The following is an 18,958-nucleotide window of genomic DNA, read 5'->3' as shown; positions in this document are numbered from 1 at the left end:
AATCAAGAGTTGGGCACTTTACTGACTGAGCCACCCAGGCACCCTCACAGAGCTTCTCAAACTTTAATATGTATACAAAATCATCAGAGGATCATTTCAAAATGGAGATTTGAATTTAGTGGGTCTGGGTGGGACTTCCAGGCAATGACAATGCTGGTATACGCTCTACACTTTAAGTAACAAAGATCTAAACAAAGATGAACGATTAAAAAAAAATTTTTTTTTTGAGATAGAGCATAAGCAGGGGAAAGGAATAGAGGGAGGGAAGAGGGAGGGAGGGAGGGAGGAAGGGAGGGAGAGGGAGAGGGAGAGAGAGAGAATATCTTAAGCAGGCTCCATGCTCAGTGTGGAGCCTAACAAGGGGCTGGATCCCAAGATCCTGGGATCACGACTTGAGCCAAAATCAAGAGTTGGATGCTCAACCAACTGAGCCACCCAGGTGTCTCAAAATAAAGGATTTCTAATTGAAGGTCCATTTAGAAAATGCCCATGGGATCTGTGAGTGTGGCATTTCTGAAATGATGAGAAAAACTGATTTTGATGTCATCAACACCTGCTTGCAAAAGTGGCCTGATTGTGCTATAGGGACTAGGAGAAGTGGACCCTAACCATGGGTTACTGGATTCCATGGCAAGTTAACTAGTAACACATTTGTTGTGATGAGTCTCAGTGGTGGTTCCTATGTTTCTGTGGGTAACAGAAATGTGAATCTACAAATATATGTTATAAATCCCATTCCTTGATCCAAAATGAAAAGCAAACAAAATATGGGATTAGCTCAAGTTCTTCCTTCTGCTTTTTTGGAATTATCTAAACTCCAGAAACAGTATTAATCTTATTAACTCAGATTCACAAACATTGTGGATAACCTATCACAGTCACAGATGATGTAATATTGAAGAATTCTTGCATCTGTAAAATGAACCCACTTGTCCATTCTGTACTATTTAAAAAAAATTTTTAATGTTTATTTATTTTTGAGAGAGACAGAGAGAGAGAGACAGAGTGTGAGCAGGGGAGGGTCAGAGAGAGAGGGAATCACAGAATCCAAAGCAGGCTCCAGGCTCTGAGCTGTCAGCACACAGCCCAACATGGGGCCTGAACCCCACGAACTGTGAGATCATTACCTGAGCTGAAAGTCGGGCGCTCAACCGACTGAGCCACTCAGGCGCCCCACATTCTGTACTATTGTTTAATGTACTAAGGATTCAATGCTCAACCACAGAATTTTCCTTGAGATTTCATTTTGTATTTTTTAAAAATGATTATTTACTTTGAGAGAAGAGAATGTGCCTGCATGTGTGAGCAGTGGGAAGGGTCAGAGAGAGGAAGAGAGAGAATTCCAAACAGGCTCTGCACTGTCAGTGCAGAGCCTGAGGCAGGGCTTGATCCCATGAACCTTGACATCATGACATGAACTGAAATCAAGACTCAGAAGCGTAATGGACTAAGGCACCCAGGCATCCCTCGTTGTGTATTCCACCTCTCTATCGATTATGTAGATTTTTCTGGAATCCTTCTATACTTATGAATATTGTACTGTTACCTTCCCAAACCAAGGAAAACTTTGTTGGGTATAGAATTTTTTATCTATAGAAGCAGAATCCTATATGCCTCTTATTTGCCAAAATGACACATTCTTTTCCAGTTTGTAAGTTTTAGTTTCATCAGGACCGGCTTTTCCTATTCTACGCTAATAAGAGAAATCCTATGCCAGGCTATGAGATTGCAGGCTCTTCTAATTAGAAGCTGTTTATTTATTTATTTATTTTTTTAATTTTTTAATTTTTAAAAATTTTTTAACGTTTATTTATCTTTGAGATAGAGAGAGAGACAGAGCACGAATGGGAGAGGGTCACAGAGAGGGAGACACAGAATCCGAAACAGGCTCCAGGCTCTGAGCTGTCAGCACAGAGCCCCATGCGGGGCTCGAACTCACGGACTGTGAGATCATGACCTGAGCCGAAGTCGGCCGCCCAACCGACTGAGCCACCCAGGCGCCCCTAGAAGCTGTTTATTAAGAGCAATTATGGGTATGAGGTTGGGAGAAAGGAGTTACTGCTGCAAATGCAAAAGAAGACAAAATTCTAAACTATAAAGCCTTTCAGAAGCTGCTTTTTGCAGACAATTAGAGATAGAAGGCGTTTACTGAAGTGTCAATCGCCTTCTCTGACTGGCAGAAGAACTTGTGGGAAAATTTAAGAGAGCCATCTTTTTGTAAAATTTTGTTTTTTTGCTACCATAAATTTGTTTTCTATGTAATGCATCTATAACAAAGTGGTCTTCCAAAATATTTAGACCTCGGGGTTACTGCTCCGTTTTACATTTTGTAACTGTCAATCTCTAGACAATCTGGCTTGCTAACCTGACTGCCTTCTTTGGTAACTGGGCACCCAGGGCTGTAATAGTCAAATTACCAACTCCAACTTCTGGAGCACGAATTCTTGTGTGACCTCTTGGATAGCCAAGAAGGCTCTAAACGTTTCTCTCTTTTCCTTCTCAGCTTAAAGGTAGAAAATCCACTGATCTACTAGAGTAGTCACTTACATGGAAATAACGTGATGAAGGACTGTCACAACAGGTCACCCCCTTCCTCTCCACCTACAGACTCCACTATTGCTCCTGGCAATCTGAAAGGTGCTTCAGAGCAGCTTGTTCCTTTTTCTCTGCCAGGATGCTTGAGGCACTTTCCGAAGTTCAAAAACTAATACCATAGTTCCCAGGGCTAAGTTTTGGTGTTCGTCACTACTATGCTTTTTCTTACAAACTGGCATTCCAGCTTTCTTCAGTTCAAGGAAGAAAGAATACCATAGCTATCTACTCTTTTTCCTGTTCAGTTTTTCTCACCTCTTCCTGTGCCATGCCAACAGTCTCAATGTTGACTGCATCATCTGCCCTCAGACACATCATCTCCGTCATCTCAGCATTTCTAACACTATTGAGCGCCTATGGCCACATTCTGTGTGAAGTCCGTTACGTGAATTATCCCATTTAAACTCTCACAACCCAGCAACAAATTGAGTACTACCAGTTTTCAGATGAGAACATGCATTTTAAATTATCTATTCTTTTCCTCAACTTTTTTGAGATTTTTTCTGAAGTTGTCCATGTGGTACAGTTATTTTCAGTGTTTCTTCTGCGTTCTGCAGTTTTAAGTTTATTTACATTTGACAATGTCATTATTTTTCTTCCTCTCTTTCAGTATCAGTTATCTTTTTCTTTTAATGTTTTGTCTTGTTTCACTAAGATCACGCCTTATTAAATTCCTTGAAAGCATACGACCATTTCAGCACAAAAAAGTCTTTTGCCTCCTCGAGTAAGAGTATCCTTAAATGTTTATTTAATTTACATTTTCCAACTTACATTCATTTTCCTTTTTTTTTCAATGTAAGATATTTCTTTTTGTTTGAGATTGTTTTCTGGCTCACTCATTTGTAAAGGTAGGCTATGTTACCAGGGCCTTCTTACCATTCAAAAATAACATGGTTATGTCTCCCTCGCTGCTCTCAAGAGATTCTCTCTCTCTCTCTCTCTCTGCAGAGAGAGAGAGAGATGTTATCTTACTTACCTAGAGGGGAAAAATCTTATGAATGACATTGCATTTCTCAGGAGATACCTCGGGCACCTTCTGAATTGTTCCGTAAGTATTCAAGACAGAGGACTGGCTAACGAAACCATATTCTCTGTACCACTATCCAGTTCCTTGGGAAGAGACCAAGCGAGGGTGTTAGAGCTGGGGTTGGCTGGCCTCAGCCTGGAAACTTTCTCTCTGAATGTGTTAAGACTACTGTGGCTGGGGCTGATTCAGCCAGCTAGGAAGGTTGAGCCATTCTAAGGAGGAGAAGTCCTCACTTTTCAGATCATTCCTCTAATTCAGGGTGAAGTGGCCACATTGCCAAAAAATGAGATTAGCGTAACACCCTTTGGTTCATGATCTTTTGGTTTTGTGGGTCAGCAAGTTTCCACTGAATACATGTTCATCTCCAGTCTATAGCTTGCCTCTAGACCTTCTGCTTTCCTTGTTAGAAAACTGTCAGAAGAGTGAAAAACAAAAACAAGGTGAGGTGACTTCATAGTTCTATGGCTTCTGCTTCAATATCACTGCCTCTGCTGAGGTGAAGCAAAAGGCCCCAGATGATTGTTTCTACCCTTCTTCTCCCAAGCCCTCTTGTGACTTCGGCCCTGGGTCCCAATATCAGATGGATTTTACACCCGTGCAATCCACAGAATGTCCTCCAAATACAATACTGATCCATTCCCTGAGGCTGGAGAGCTTAAGGTTGGTCCAAATTGTCAGGTCAGCTGACACTGTTTAATTCTGTATAAAATTAGAGCCTCAGCATCAGTGTAGAGGATTTCATCTTTAGGCTTTTTTGTCACTTCCTGTGTGTTTTGCCTACCACTTGCTTACAGAAGGAATAAAGTTGAAAACTTACTGGTTCAGCAAAGAAAAAAAATCTTTCACAGTCAGGTTTGTGGGAGACATTTCTTCTAAAAATTAATCGTGTCTGCCTTCTAACATCTTAAGCTCCAAACAAATTTGACTATTTGAGCACCGATCGTACATAAGACACAAGAATACACAAATTTTGGAAACTTATTTTCTGACCTGGATGATGTTATAGTTAGGTGAGGGAAGCAGGTAAGTACACCAATGATCACAACCTAAAAACTTCCAATTTGGGAAATCTCACAGTTATGGGCCAAAGCAAAAGCCCATTGAATACTGTCTGTCAATAACAGTATCATTCTGGATGCACACAAAAAAAGACATGCAGCCTTGTGGAAGGTAGCATGTTGGTTCTCAGAGGGTGCTAGGGGAATACAAATGAGAAACATCTACATTTGTGAAGCTCTCTGCCGACCAGAAAGTTCAGACAGTCATGCAAGCTGAAGAACAACTCAAAACCAAACAGTCGGAAAGGAGGATTTTTCCTACAGGACTCAATGAGGAGTCTGTGAGGGAGAAGACATGCCTGCAGATGCTAAAGGCATTTCGTCAGCTCTTGTGTTCTTTCTATCTAGAAGTGTGTACAAACAAGGACCACTCAGCATCCACCAGCCACTGAGAAAGCAATTCAGAGAACACCTGGCTTAGAAAGTAGATGACACAAAGGAGATCCAGCTTTTTAGAGAAAGAGGATTTCAATTCTGATTTGAGGGGTCCCTCTGGCTCCAACAAGGTTGGTGGCAGGTGGACCTTGGCAGGTCCGCAGCGCCCCTTAATAGTCTCCATGGTTGAAAAATCATTCAACATCCTTCCCAGCTCCGGGCATAATAAAGCAGATTTGGGGGCATCGATTAAGCGGAAAATCTGCACTCTGATTTGTTTATTAGAATGCCAGTAGTTGACGGTCACCCTATCAAATAAAGCATCTTCAGGAGATATGACAGTTTGCTGGAACTAGCAGTAGGCGATTCACATACCTGTATTTTGACCACCTGCTCTTCTTGTCCATACAAATATGATTTCCTAGCTTCATGCTCTTTCCTAAGAAGGGGTCCTGCACTTGTGGCTTCCAAGCGAAGAAGTAAATCTTCAGAAGCAGACCACATCTTCTCACGAACATAATCTCTTGTGACTTCCTCAACAATGTCCTGGCAAGAGATATTTCTTATGGTTACACTTCACACATCGGGTGAAACGAGCAAAGAGAATAGCTTCTGGAGCTTCTATCTTTGAGAAATAGGATATGGACGGCTCTTTCTGGCCTGGTTTAAACACAGACTTGACCAGAGCAAAAGGATGAACTGGCTGAGCTTCTTCCTAATGACGTGCTTTTGAAATCCTCTGACCTTGGTGCTGAGGTACTAGGAGAATCTGGCTGAGCGATCTCAGGATCTGGAGGCGAAGATGGACAAATGATGCTGGCAAGGACCAAGTGTGAGGCTTGAGCTCCAGAGTGTACAAGGGACAAGGACGGCTATGGTATGAATATGCACTGCCACCTCCTTCTCCAGGGCTGCCAAGGAAAAGAATGCAGTGGCCATGAAGTCTTCTGGCTCCTAGGCCCCCTTTCTAGTCCAGGCCAGAGAGCAGACCTCTGCAACAAGCCAGGAGGAGCCCGAAATAAACTTGTGGGGAAAATAAAAGACTTTGGACAGAAGGAAAGGGGGTGGGCGAGGAGAGACAGGTGTTCCCCTGGCCGGAAAGGCGAAACCCAGATGAATGAGAACAAAGGAGAGGGACTATGAAAAGTCTCAGGTAGATGATGAACTGGGTTTGCTTTTTACTTTCTTTGAGAGATGCAAGCCAAGACTGGACTCACTTCTGTGGCTGATGCCTCTTACCAATGTGACTAGAATCAACGGATGATTAATTAAAAAAATGAAAACTGAAATCATAAAAAAATGCTTAAAAACCTTTAAGAGAAAACATTCTTACATTCACTAAATCAGAACTTTTAGATTGTCTAGAAGATTATTATTTTTTTTTAACAGTGTAGACCTTCCACTTTAAAAGAAAAAAATTTTTAATCCGTTTTTTGAGAGAGAGAGAGAGAGAGAGAGAGAGAGAGAGAGAAACAGAGTGTGAGAGGGGGAAGAACAGAGACAGAGGGAGACACAGAATCCGAAGCAGGCTCCAGGCTCTGAGCTGTCAGCACAGATCCTGATGTGGGGCTCGAACTCATGAACTGTGAGATCATGACCTGAGTTGAAGTCGGATGCTTAACTGACTGAGCCAGGCAGGCGCCCCTAGACCTTCCACTTTTTAATAATCCTAAAAGAACGATGCTCCATTTTACAAAGTTACTCCTAGGGCATCTTTGGAGGCCACAGGAACAATCTGTGGCTCTGATTTTTAACCCTTTGATGCTGCTTCTTCATAGTGTGATACATCTTTTCCACTCTAGCATATTGTTTTTACATATTGCCCACAGTTTCATTATTTGCAAGGTAGCACTGATAATGCATTGTAACAATGATTGACAATGTTTGAAATTACTTAATAAACCATTTTCTTCACTGTCTTCTTGTCACTGATTTCTGGTGGCATCATCAGCCTCGAGGCCACAGATTTTTCTCTGAGTTTTAGCAAATATCTTTGATGCTGGTGACTTTGAACAATTTTATAAGACCTACATTTGTGTGTTCTGTCTTTTTTTTCAAAATGGAACTAAATTCTTATTTGTATCTTCTCTTTAAACATACTACAATGCATGGAACAAACAGCAATTTTCACATCTTTTGGGTCCAACTTTGGTCTCAAGTCCAAAGCAATCTTGGTGAACATCCTTTCAAGAGTATTTCCCCCTGGAACGTATTACTGACTTTTTAAAGGACAAATCTATCTCTGTGGTAGGCTGTGGGGGGAAAGAAAGAAATTACTGAACACTGACAACCAGGAAATTACTACTAACTGAGCTCTTGTGTCAAGGTAAATGTGAAGATTAATTTTTAGGATAATGTACTATTACAAATAAGCTACAATATCTTTCTTCCCCTTGCTCTCTTCAGTGGTGTTATGTCAATATGGAAATAACTGTACAAGTCAGTAGGCATGCAGCCCCATCCAACTGCATTCATGACGACTTTACTCTATACCCAGCCTGCAAAAAATAAGTTATTTCCTCCCACCACTTCCAAGATTCAAAAACAGAAAGGCAATCACACTTATTTTTTCAGAGCATAGTTATGCATTAAACACGAACCTCCTACCTCAATTTCTTTTGCCATGAGCCATGATTCTTTAGGCAAGCATGATTCAGGTGTGACCCAGGAACTCTCTTTTGAATCAATGTTGTAGTAGTAGTCATATTTATCCTGCAGGGTGAGTTTGAGCCATGAACCTTCAGTAGACACTAAAGAAAGAAGCTTGTTACATTCTAGAGAGAAATACTGAACGCTTCAACATTATACTTTCTCCAATATGTAAAATAATGTAATGAACAGTTTTTCAGCAAGCATTCCGACAGCCTAAGTTAAAATCATTAGAAATGACTTGCTAAAATGGAATGAATTCTATGTGTTCAATGGCGGCTCTCTACTAAGCCAAATGGGGAGGACAGTCTGACGGCTAATGCCATGGTTCTGGATCTCAAATTTCTCACGAGGATGAGAAGAGTCACAAATGGCCATCAAGAAGGGAAAAGTAGACAAAGAATGTATGTCCCAGATGTGAATGGCACCGAAGTGGTCAGAGGAGACTGGTGAGCAAGAATCTTCTTTGCTTAGCAACTCTTCCAGCAATTTCTCTGAGGAGGAGTGACCTATACAGACTGTGACCCATTATTTAAGGAAAGCCCATGATCTGCATTAAATCAAAGCAGAAGTAACTCATCTTTGCAGACAACTTTATCCTAACTAAAAACTGGCATATGCAAGCACGGTGGTCACTAAATAGGGAGAAGGAAAATGTCCTGGTTCGACTCATCGTGCTCTACACAACCACACAAAATGAGAAAAAAAAAATGTGGAAAGGACTTCATGTCTGGGGGTGGCAAAGGGTGCACTAGGAAAAAAAAAATCTATGGGAGCCATGGCTTAATTAGTCAAGAAGAATATTTCCTCCTCATGAATCCATGGGCTATCCTTCCCATTTTAGAAATATGTTTATTTTGTTGAATGGTCATGATTCTGGTCCCAGGCCAGAGAGCCAACAACAACAAAAGCCAAAATAAAAATGTTCTGACCTAGACCAATCTAAGCCAGCTTCTGTCAAGTGAGCACTCGACTAATTGTGTTTACAGGAAATCAAAGTTCAAAGTGAATATCTGTACAGAATATTTAAATGGATTAAAAAAACTAAGCAGGGGTAACTTTAAGGCCCTTGAACGTGGTTGGTTATTTGGTTTTAAATGCTCCTCAACTGTTCTCTGTTTGTCACTGCCCAGGAAAAGAGATGTATCTCTTTTCAAATGGGCAGACAGCTGTTAGCTGTGTCGAAATGCTGGCCTACCAGAAGTATCTTGTACAGCCAAATCAGGATGATCACAAGTAATAACTATGAATCTAAGATAACTCCTAGGTTTCTGAATTGGCAATTTGGGGATATAAGACAGTATGCACCAGAACATGGCACACGGGAAGTGGAGGCAAGTGGAGCAAGCAGAAGATAAATTAGGCTCAGGCCAGGATGGATTTGAAACTGAAACGAACCCCGGCATTAACACTGTTGTGCAATTCTTTCCCCATAAAGGAAGAGGCAGAGGACACTACAGTGACTCCAGATGAAAATATGTGAAGGGAACAGAGAGAGGCTCAAGGGTGATCAGATGCCAGGTAAGAAAGAATGACCAATAGCCTTCTGCATGTTTCATTAATGGGCAACTTGCTGAATTCAAGGGTGCAATCTCCGAGATGGAAATACATCAGACAAACCACCAAGTGCATTGGGTACCACGGGAAAGACCTCCAGTTGAACTAAGAAAACCTTTTTTTCTCCAGTTCCACTTCTGAGGCCAGTTTCCTGAAGATGCAAAGTACATGACCTGTGATGTGTACATCAACACCAGCCTGCGAATCAGGACATACCTTGATCTCTGATAGGATGTGAAGTGCTTGGTATCAATTTACTAAAGGAATGGTGCACTGACTCTCAAAAATTAACCTCTTCTGGTTTGGCAGAGTCTCCTTCTGACCAAAATCTCATGAATGTAAGTTTCTAAATCTAAAAAATGACTATTAGACTCATGATCTCAACGATACTTTACAAAGTTAACACATCATGGTCTACCATTGGATTGAACAGGCATAAATATTTGCCAAGGTTATTGATCTGGGCCCTTGGAGACCAGTGTCACTGCATTTTATTCCACGTTTTCAAACTTACTCCTATTAAATATTACACAATCATGTACCATTTGTTTCAAAAATGAGAGAGACAAACATTAGTAAAAAAATCAGTTTGCTATCCCTGGAGAAATGGATCAACAAGCAAGCACTAGATAAAGCAAATTCTCCTTAAATGCTGTATTTTCTCAAGTGTATGATGTCACCCATGCATAGCCACCAAGCTAATCAGACTTTTCCAAAAAGCAAAAAAAGAAAAACACATATAAAAATTTTTTCCAATACAAAAAAATATTATAGAAATGTTCATACGAAAGCAATTGTCTTAAAGTCAATACAATACATATTGATGCAAGAGAGCATCATATTCAAAATGATATTTAGTCAGTGCTAAATGACTAGAAAGCTTACCACTTTTAGATTTGTGCTCTTTTGCCTTCGCGAGGGCATCATAATACCTGTCAGCACATTCAGGGATTATGTCATTTGTATTAGACACAGAAGACTTCAAATGAGACAAAATATCACATGGCTTTTGTTTCTCCAAACACTGATTGACATCGATGACCAGGGTAACCCCTGCATAACGAGAACAAAGTTTCTGTTACTGGTTATCTGCTACTTACTCTAGTGGTGTGCAAAGGTGAGATGTAATTCAGCCTTTTCCAATAATGCACTGGAATTAAACCTTTATATCCTTTTCACAGTTAGTATCACAAATACCCATGACTGTCACCAACTCACCTACCGGTTTAGGTTGTAGGAAGAACAAGATCCCACAGGAGCACAGTTTATTAAAAATTACAGCATTTCCAGGCTACTCTCGTGTGGTGGGAAGGCACTAGGTTCCACTCACTGTACTAATCCATAAGAGTGTGGTAAATGCAGTAGATATGCAGTCTTCAAATAGGTCATCCATCAGTATTTGAGAACTTGTCTTATGAAGACATTTATTTATTTTAGAATATATAAAAAATCCTGATAGTCTCTTGTATAGTGCTAGTATACTTCAAATATGCTAGGAAAGCAACAGGTAGGGCTGATGGACACATGTACTCAAGTCCAGAAACTTAATTCTGGAACCCATTTAGACTTAGAAAGCATTTTATTCCATTTTAAATTTCTGCTTCTCCCTATAAATCAAACTACAGTGAACTCTTGGTTACCTAAAGAAAGTTAACATGGTGAGTTCTTTACTATCCATTTCATTCCCAGCCGAGAATATTCTGGCCCAACCAATGAAAGTACTGTTTTTACAAACTATAAATCCACTGAGTTAGAAACCTAGAACAACAATGGAAGAAACCAGGTTAAAATGCTTTATGGACAGAAGGTTTTGATGAAATGAGGACAGATGGATATACATTTTTATAAACACCCCCCCCCCACACACGCAAAAAAAAACCTCTACCATACAAATGCTAACTGGCATATTGGTGTCATTAAGTTATGCATGTATGTGCATACAAACATGAACACTGAAGGGGCAAGAAAAATGGAGTCTGACTTTCAACAATCTGGAACCAAAGTGATGCAAATCTGGAGGAGCACATAAAGAATCAAGGAGAACTTCTGTAGCAAACTTCAACTGTTGCAGAACAAAAGACACAGCAGTATGCTCTTGTGCTTACAGGAGCTGATAAGAATGGATAAACAGCCCGCCTTTCCTCTTCTCCAGAAAAGCTTTCTAGAATGGGACAAATGCGGTACTGGTGTTTGAGAACTTTGTGGTCTCAGAGGAGCAGAAGGAACAAGAAAATGACAAAGAATCCTCGCATGAATTACACCTGACAGCTTCATCTAACCCAGTAAAATGCCATGTTCCTTAAAAGATGGGTATTATAGGGGCGCCTGGGTAGCTCAGTCAGTTAAGCATCCGACTCCTGGTTTCAGCTCAGGCCCTGGTTTCACAGTTCGTGAGTTCGATCCTCACATCGGACTCTGTGCTGACAGGGAGGAGCCTGCTTAGGATTCTCTCTCTTCGCCCCTCCCTTGCTCAAAATAAATAAACTTTAAAATTTTTTAAAAAGATGGGTATAAGAAAGGCACAAATTTCTTGGATATGGAACTGTGATTTACCATTGAATATTGATATGCAAGCAGTGGGTCCACAGGTGAATCTTCCAGGTAACTGAAGCTTACTACTCATCTTAACAGAACCACTAATTTTCCCATGAAAATCTAAACCCTTGGAGAATACCCTAAGAGAACAGTCTCTACGCTGCTCATCATTTTATCCATAATCCCTGGTATACAGTAGGTGCTTAATGTTTGCTGAGAGCTGCTAGAAGAGCCCTTCCTGTCATCCTCTACTATAATACAGTGATTATTTTAGTATTGTCAAATACTAAGGAGCTGTTTGGGCTTCTTTGTTCCTGCACTGAATGGCCTCAGACTCTTATGCTTTTTAGTTTCCCCCGCCTCCGGTCCCCACCCGCTATTTCTTCTTGCTGCTAAGGGCTTGCAGAGAGCAGCCCAATCACCTAATTGCCTGGTAATTCGTAGCTTCTGATGTACTCTGAGTTGGGAAGGGACACAACCAAACATATTAGTGTTAAGCCTAATATAAGAATACAAAGGTTCTAAGTGTCTGCCCAAGAGATCCCCAATGAGCAGAGTAAATCAGTTCCAGGACACAGGCTTTGAGACATGTACTTTGGCTGTGTTTTTGCTTAATCCATGGGATGCCGTTTAGTTCCAGGTAATTGAAGATGTCAAATAAATGGTCTACATAAAGTCAGGTATGTTTGTGGTAAGGAACAAATGAAGAAATCTCCCGTAAGTCTCCTAAAAGATCTGAAAGAAATGTTTGTGTTGCATCTTAAGCCATACACCGGCAGACTTTCTCTAAGCTATGCATTCTTAAAAGAGGTGAAATAACCTCCAGTGGGGCAAAAAATGGCTCTTGTGGGGAAGAGGGCGAGAAATCTTTTTATGTATCAGCACAGATCTACATATGGTACATAAACAGATTCAATATATCTGTGGTATTAAAATTCCATAGTGAAAAATAATTAGGGAAAATCTGTCTAAAAAGATTCCTTAGGGGCGCCTGGGTGGCTCAGTCGGTTAAGCGGCCGACTTCGGCTCAGGTCATGATCTCGCGGTCCGTGGGTTCGGGCCCCACGTCAGGCTCTGTGCTGACAGCTCAGAGCCTGGAGCCTGTTTCAGATTCTGTGTCTCCCTCTCTCTGACCCTCCCCCATTCATGCCCTGTCTCTCTCTGTCTCAAAAATAAATAAATGTTAAAAAAAAATTCAAAAAAAAAAAGATTCCTTAGGGTACAATAATGGAAGAAAGCTGGGGAATTTTGCTCTATGGAGTCAAAAGTAGAGACAAACCTACTTTAAGAAAGCAAGAAACCCAAATGAAGGAGACTTGAGTTACGGTGTCCTTTCAGTCTTGCCTGTAGTAAAACCTATAGGGCAGCACTTTCTTGTACCAAATCATCTGGGAGTGGGTTAGATGCTTACAACACAAAACCAGAATCTGTTTCAAGTCTTATCATACAAACGATGGATGCTTTTAAAGGGAAGATTAAACTCTTTTTTTGAAAAACTGGAAAATTCTCATCTCATTGTTAGAATATAGATGGTTTTACTTCAGAACATCTTTTTGGTGTTATGTATCATAGAAGAAACTATATCAACTCTTCTGAGACACAGGACAGAGGCAGAAGACAGGATTTTAAACGTGTACATCTGGAGTACACAGTCACATATTTGAGAAAGCCTCTTACACAGTCAACACAACAATGAATCTCAATGTAAAACAAGGAACAGCTTCTCATCTGCAGGCCAAATGTAGGAAGAACGTGAATAAAATGATTTCTAAATTGGTTTGACTTCTAAGAGCAAACTACGGCTTCCTTCAGTTTTACGTTTAAATCTAAATCTCTTACGAACCCGTCTCAAATTTATTTTATTTTATCTTAAGGATTAGAGTGCTAGAATGGAAAGACTTCAAAGATCCTGAGGGTATAAGTTCAGGTTGGACAAATGCACAGAATTTTCCGGGCTAAGGAAATAAAAACCAGATGTTGCCCGCAGATGCTTCCAAAGTTGAAAAGCCAATCTTTGGGGGCAAGAAGACTAAGGTGTCTCGACAGCATTCTATGACCTGATACAATAGGATACGTCCTAGTTATGCCGCAAATAGGTTAAGGAACAGCACTTTCAGAAGTCTTACTTTCGGTAGATTATTTGTACATGTAGAGTGTTAGTATATCAATCTTGAAGCTACTTTAGATTTCCATGTGAATTTTCCTACTATTCGTCTATGAGTCTTAGAATAAAACTAAAATTAAATCGTTTGAGCCAATGAGGGGATTCTGCTAGTTGCCGAATACGTCTGTCTCAATTATGCACCCTAGACCTGGGGGAATAATTGCACGTCGGTTTGAGGACTCGCTGGGAGAAAGACCTGAGCTAAGACTCCACTGATCACCTGAGCTCCATGAGCCCTTACTCTGGTTGGTGGACCACAGTGACATTTGGGGTTTCCTGCAATTAGTGTCAGTTTCAGAGCCAGTGTGCTGTAATCCCTGGAACGTCTGATTGCGTCCTTTGCCCTCAGCACAGCCACCATGGTAAAAAAAAAATTGCAGCTCTCTTTAGGGGAAGCCTGGGATAAAGATGAACAGTATAAACTTTTGACTGTGGCACTCTGTTCTCAAGTGGACCCGGTCTCCTCTTCACTTAAGGGGTTCTTGGTTTGTAAATGGCTTAAGTATGGGAATTGACTTAGGGGCCATGATTTTTGCTCTCATTACTCAAATTATACTTCTGCATTTGACCTAGAATTCTTCTTCCACTTGTACAAATCAAGAATGAATTTAGTAAACTGTTTAAATCATATTTAGGGACACCACAGTCAATTAGCCAATCCCACAGGTCTGTCAGATCATTCTGATTACTGCTTTGACTCTGCTCCCCATGACAGTAACCACACCCACTCACCTTTGGTGGTTAAGTGCTGCCACCTGGCCTCTGTGGCCTGCCCACAGATTTTGGACTGCCAGCCTTTTTGCAAGTACATGAGCCAGTTCCTTAGAGTAAATCTCCCCGTCTCTTTCTCTATGTATGTGTGTGTATACAGATACTACATACTTTCCAGAGAAACAACTATTTATCTGCACGCACATGCACTTGTACACATGCACGCACACACACAGATATATGACTACACATTTAGTTCTCCAGAGAAAAGTATATATTTGGTTCTGTTTCTCTGGCAAATCTGGACTAATACAATGGAAGGTAGAGAAGGGAGCATAGGTATTTATTAAGCAGATTGGGCAAGTTTCTTAAGGGTCAAGATAAAAAAAGGGCTTCAAATACCCATTGATAGATGAATGGATAAAGAAGATGTGGTATATATATACAATAGAGTATTACTCAGCAGTCAAAAAGAATGAAATCTTGCCATTTGCAACTACGTGGATGGAACTGGAGGGTATTGTGCGAAGCAAAATTAGTCACAGAAAGACAAATATCATGACTTCACTCATAGGAGGACTTCAAGAGACAAAACAGATAAACATAAGGGAAGGGAAACAAAAATAATATAAAAACAGGGAGGGGGACAAAACAGAAGAGACTCATAAATATGGAGAACAAACTGAGAGTTGCTGGAAGGGATGTGGGAGGGGGGATGGGCTAAATGGGTAAGGGGCATTAAGGAATCTACTCCTGAAATCATTGTTGCACTATATGCTGACTTGGATGTAAATTAAAAAAATAAACATTTTTGGGGCGCCTGGGTGGCGCAGTCGGTTAAGCGTCCGACTTCAGCCAGGTCACGATCTCGCGGTCCGTGAGTTCGAGCCCCGCGTCGGGCTCTGGGCTGATGGCTCAGAGCCTGGAGCCTGTTTCCGATTCTGTGTCTCCCTCTCTCTCTGCCCCTCCCCCATTCATGCTCTGTCTCTCTCTGTCCCAAAAATAAATAAACGCTGAAAAAAAAAATTAAAAAAAAAAATAAATAAACATTTTTAAAAAAGGTAAAAAAGGGCTTGATTAAACTAGAAATTTGAGAGTTCAGTAACCATTTTTTTTGCTTTCTGGATTTTGTACCAGAATCCTTAGATTTTGCTAGAGATAGCACCGAATCACTGAAAATAGTGCCACCATCAATAGATCTTTTTGTATATATATTCAACTAAAATTGCTAAGAGTCCAAATCTTCTCAGAAACTAAAGCTATACAGTTGTAAAAATAAAAAATCAGTGGCATAACCAGCAAGGTTGACTGAGCCAGCAAAAGGAGGTGAGGACTTACATTGTTTTGCTTTGTCCTTGTCCATGTTGGCCTCATCGACTGCATGCTGTATCTCATCCAGCCAAAGGACTTTGGAAACAATCTCAGAGTCCTGGGAATAGGGTCATAGAATAAAAGAAAGAACAGGGAATGATGATGAAACAGAACTTATAACTGCTTTTCAGGAGCCCATTTATTACAGTTCCCACAGACTCTTACCAACTACCAAGCACTGTCGTACACTGTAAAGACTATTAATGAAATAACACCCAATTCCAACCCCCATCTCCCACTTAGGTGCATTCGTCTATTGGTTTGTGTTTTTTCCAAGACTGCCCTCTCCCGTGGTGGTCCTTTATAAAGAACTCCTCCACAGATTTCCTCTGCAGTTAGGGGAAAATGTAACTCCCCTTCCCAGGGACCATGGGGATCTAATGATGCAGGCCTGCTGACTCCTCTGGCTGCCCTTCACACTCCTCTACTCCCTGTCTCAGACCTGCACACCAGCCTCCTTCAGACCCTAATGTTCTCCTCCAGCTGTGTGGCTGTGGATTCTTTCTTACCGTTCAGGGCTTAATTCAAATGTCACCTCCTCCAGAAAAGCTGCCTCTGAATACGCTCTCCCTTAATCACTGTGTTCCCAAGGTGGCCCAGAGTACCACAGGAAACTTTAAATTTGAAGGAAACACAATGATACTTGGCATTTATCAGACACAGAGACAAAAACAAAAGACCCATACAAAAACATGGTGGCTGCCCTCAAGGAGCTAACAACTTAGTACAAAAGATAGATTTACATACAAAATAATTCTAATACAATGTGATCAGAGCGATAATGGCTGTAGACACGTGATCTAGAAATAGTCAAGAAATGATTATAGTAGAGGTTAATTACAGGGGGAAGAAATACTTGGAGCTAAGGACAGCTTCAGAATGGAAGTGATAACAGCAATAAAAAGGCACTAAATTATCTACCATTTTTTTTTTTACTTTTAAAGTGATTTTATTTTATTTTTGGTTGTATTTTAAAGAGAGACAGAGCATGCACATGAATGAGGGAGAGGGGCAGAGCAGGAGAGAGAATCTTAAGCAGGCTCCACACTCAGTATGGAGAGTGACATGGGGCTAGATTCCATGTCCTCGGGATCATGACCTGAATTGAAATTAAAAGTTGGATGCTCCACCGACTGAGCCACCCAGGTGACCCCATTTTTTTTTTTTTTACTTCTGGGTTGATTCTGACTACCATACTACAAATATGGTGCTACTATATAGTAATTCAATGGGACTTCCAGAAACCAACTGCCCAAGATTACATAAACTTGCCAAAGATTACAAGTAAATGTTATCAGGAGAAATTAAATATTTTTCAGGGAAGATGAGACATTCAATTTATTTTATTCAATTCAATTTTTTTTAAGTTTATTTGAGAGAGAGAAAGCACATGCAGGGGCATAAACAGAGGCAGAGAGAGGGAGGGAGAGGGGTGATCCCAAGCAGGTTCCGCACTGTCAGCACAGAGCCTGACGCAGGGCTCAATCCCACAAATCTTGAGATCATGACCTGAGCCAAGATCAAGAGTTGGATGCTCAACTGAGTGAACCACCCAGGCACCCTGAGGCATTCAATTTTCAACAATGGGGACACGTGCCCATGTGTAGTAATAAGTGTCACGTACTAAATCCTAAGGCAAGCCTGTGATGAACAGCAAGCAGCTCATCAGAACCATGGAGAACTTGCTCCATCATTCAGGACTCATGATGGATGGATAGTTGGCAGGAAGGAGAAATGACATCCACCTGCTCCTCTGCAAGGCTTCAAAGCTATTTCCCTCTTAGACTAACTTGAGATAATGTATGCGGGAAGCACTCTGAAAGTAAGACAAAGAATCTATCACTTCATCCTGTAATATCTGGGCTAATGGAGACCATCATGGAAGGCTTGGCTCCTGCTTCCACAATCATCTCTAGGCAGATCTGCCACATGGGTATGGTTACTTGTAGCAAGATCTCCATTTCTTGAAAGAATGGATGTGAAGGAATCCAACAAGAAGCATGATAGGAAGTTGAAGACTACAGTAAGAATGAAGAGACAGGGGAGTAGGAACTATTTGTTCCCAAGGCCAAAGAGAACCCAAACACTCCTCCCAGGACTAGCCTAAAGACTAAGTTCCATACAAGTTCATTTATGTCTCTTTCAGTTTTTTTGAAGAGTATTTACCAAATTCTTTTGTAACTTATCATTGTAGAAGATGCACCATACAAACTTTGACCCAGATGAAAAGGAAGTTAAATCCCACTTAAAAGCTTAAAGTATTTGTTTCATGAGGCAAAGAAAAAGTTTACAAACCAAATGGATTTAAGTCAACAGTTTAAATCATGACTCATTATACCAAAGGATGCTAGAGTTAAATGTAAAACCAAGAGTAAAAACCAAGCCCTAGCAGTTTAAGATCTCCTTTTAAATTGCTTGCTACAAGACTGGAAATTTATTTATAGGATGGTCAGGGCTCTACCTCAAGCTACATAGCCAGGTTCAACATCTGAGTGACAAATGGATCAAGTAAAGAGAAAGCAGGCCATCTGCAAATCAAGTGATAAATTCCTGAATTCAGATGAGTCCTAGAATATTTTAATTCAACAAAAAGTACCTTTTCAATATTTTATGGCATTTTGGCTATTTCTGCAATAAAATAGCTTTCAATTTCAGCTTCTGTTAACATATATTATGTAGCTGAAGTACTATTAATTTTTGATTGTAAAACTCTTGGTGTGATGAAATTTAATCATGATGTGAAAAGTTTACACAGATCAATTTCTTCCTGGCTTATCCCTCAGCCTATAAGTCTCACACCAAATCTGCATTTTCTGATTCTTGCTGCATTTTATATGCAACATGCTGTTGGGACTGTTTGGCTTAGGGTTTAACCTTAAGTTGTGTTAAGTACAGAAAAATCTGTCACAATGCACTTTC

General features: G+C 40.6%; 1 protein-coding gene across 4 annotated transcripts in view; it reads right to left on the bottom strand.

Moving 5' to 3' along the window:
• The window catches only part of IQGAP2 (IQ motif containing GTPase activating protein 2), a 298,032-nt gene that overhangs the window by 60,964 nt on the left and 218,110 nt on the right, over positions 1–18,958 (bottom strand). For 2 of the 4 annotated variants that reach the window (XM_045496003.1, XM_045496004.1), the window contains 4 exons: positions 16,007–16,097; positions 10,144–10,311; positions 7,660–7,802; positions 5,428–5,598 (listed from right to left, as the gene is read on the bottom strand). In XM_045496003.1, coding sequence (XP_045351959.1) covers positions 5,428–5,598; positions 7,660–7,802; positions 10,144–10,311; positions 16,007–16,097 — 573 coding nt within the window. The remainder of the gene's footprint in view (positions 1–5,427; positions 5,599–7,659; positions 7,803–10,143; positions 10,312–16,006; positions 16,098–18,958) is intronic. The other 2 variants (XM_045496013.1, XM_045496022.1) reach the window with 1 other exon arrangement.

This window comes from Leopardus geoffroyi, chromosome A1 (assembly GCF_018350155.1).
Source record: "Leopardus geoffroyi isolate Oge1 chromosome A1, O.geoffroyi_Oge1_pat1.0, whole genome shotgun sequence".
Lineage (NCBI taxonomy): Eukaryota > Metazoa > Chordata > Mammalia > Carnivora > Felidae > Leopardus > Leopardus geoffroyi.
Note: the sequence above shows the minus strand (reverse complement) of the source record. Positions and strands in the feature narration are given on the sequence as shown.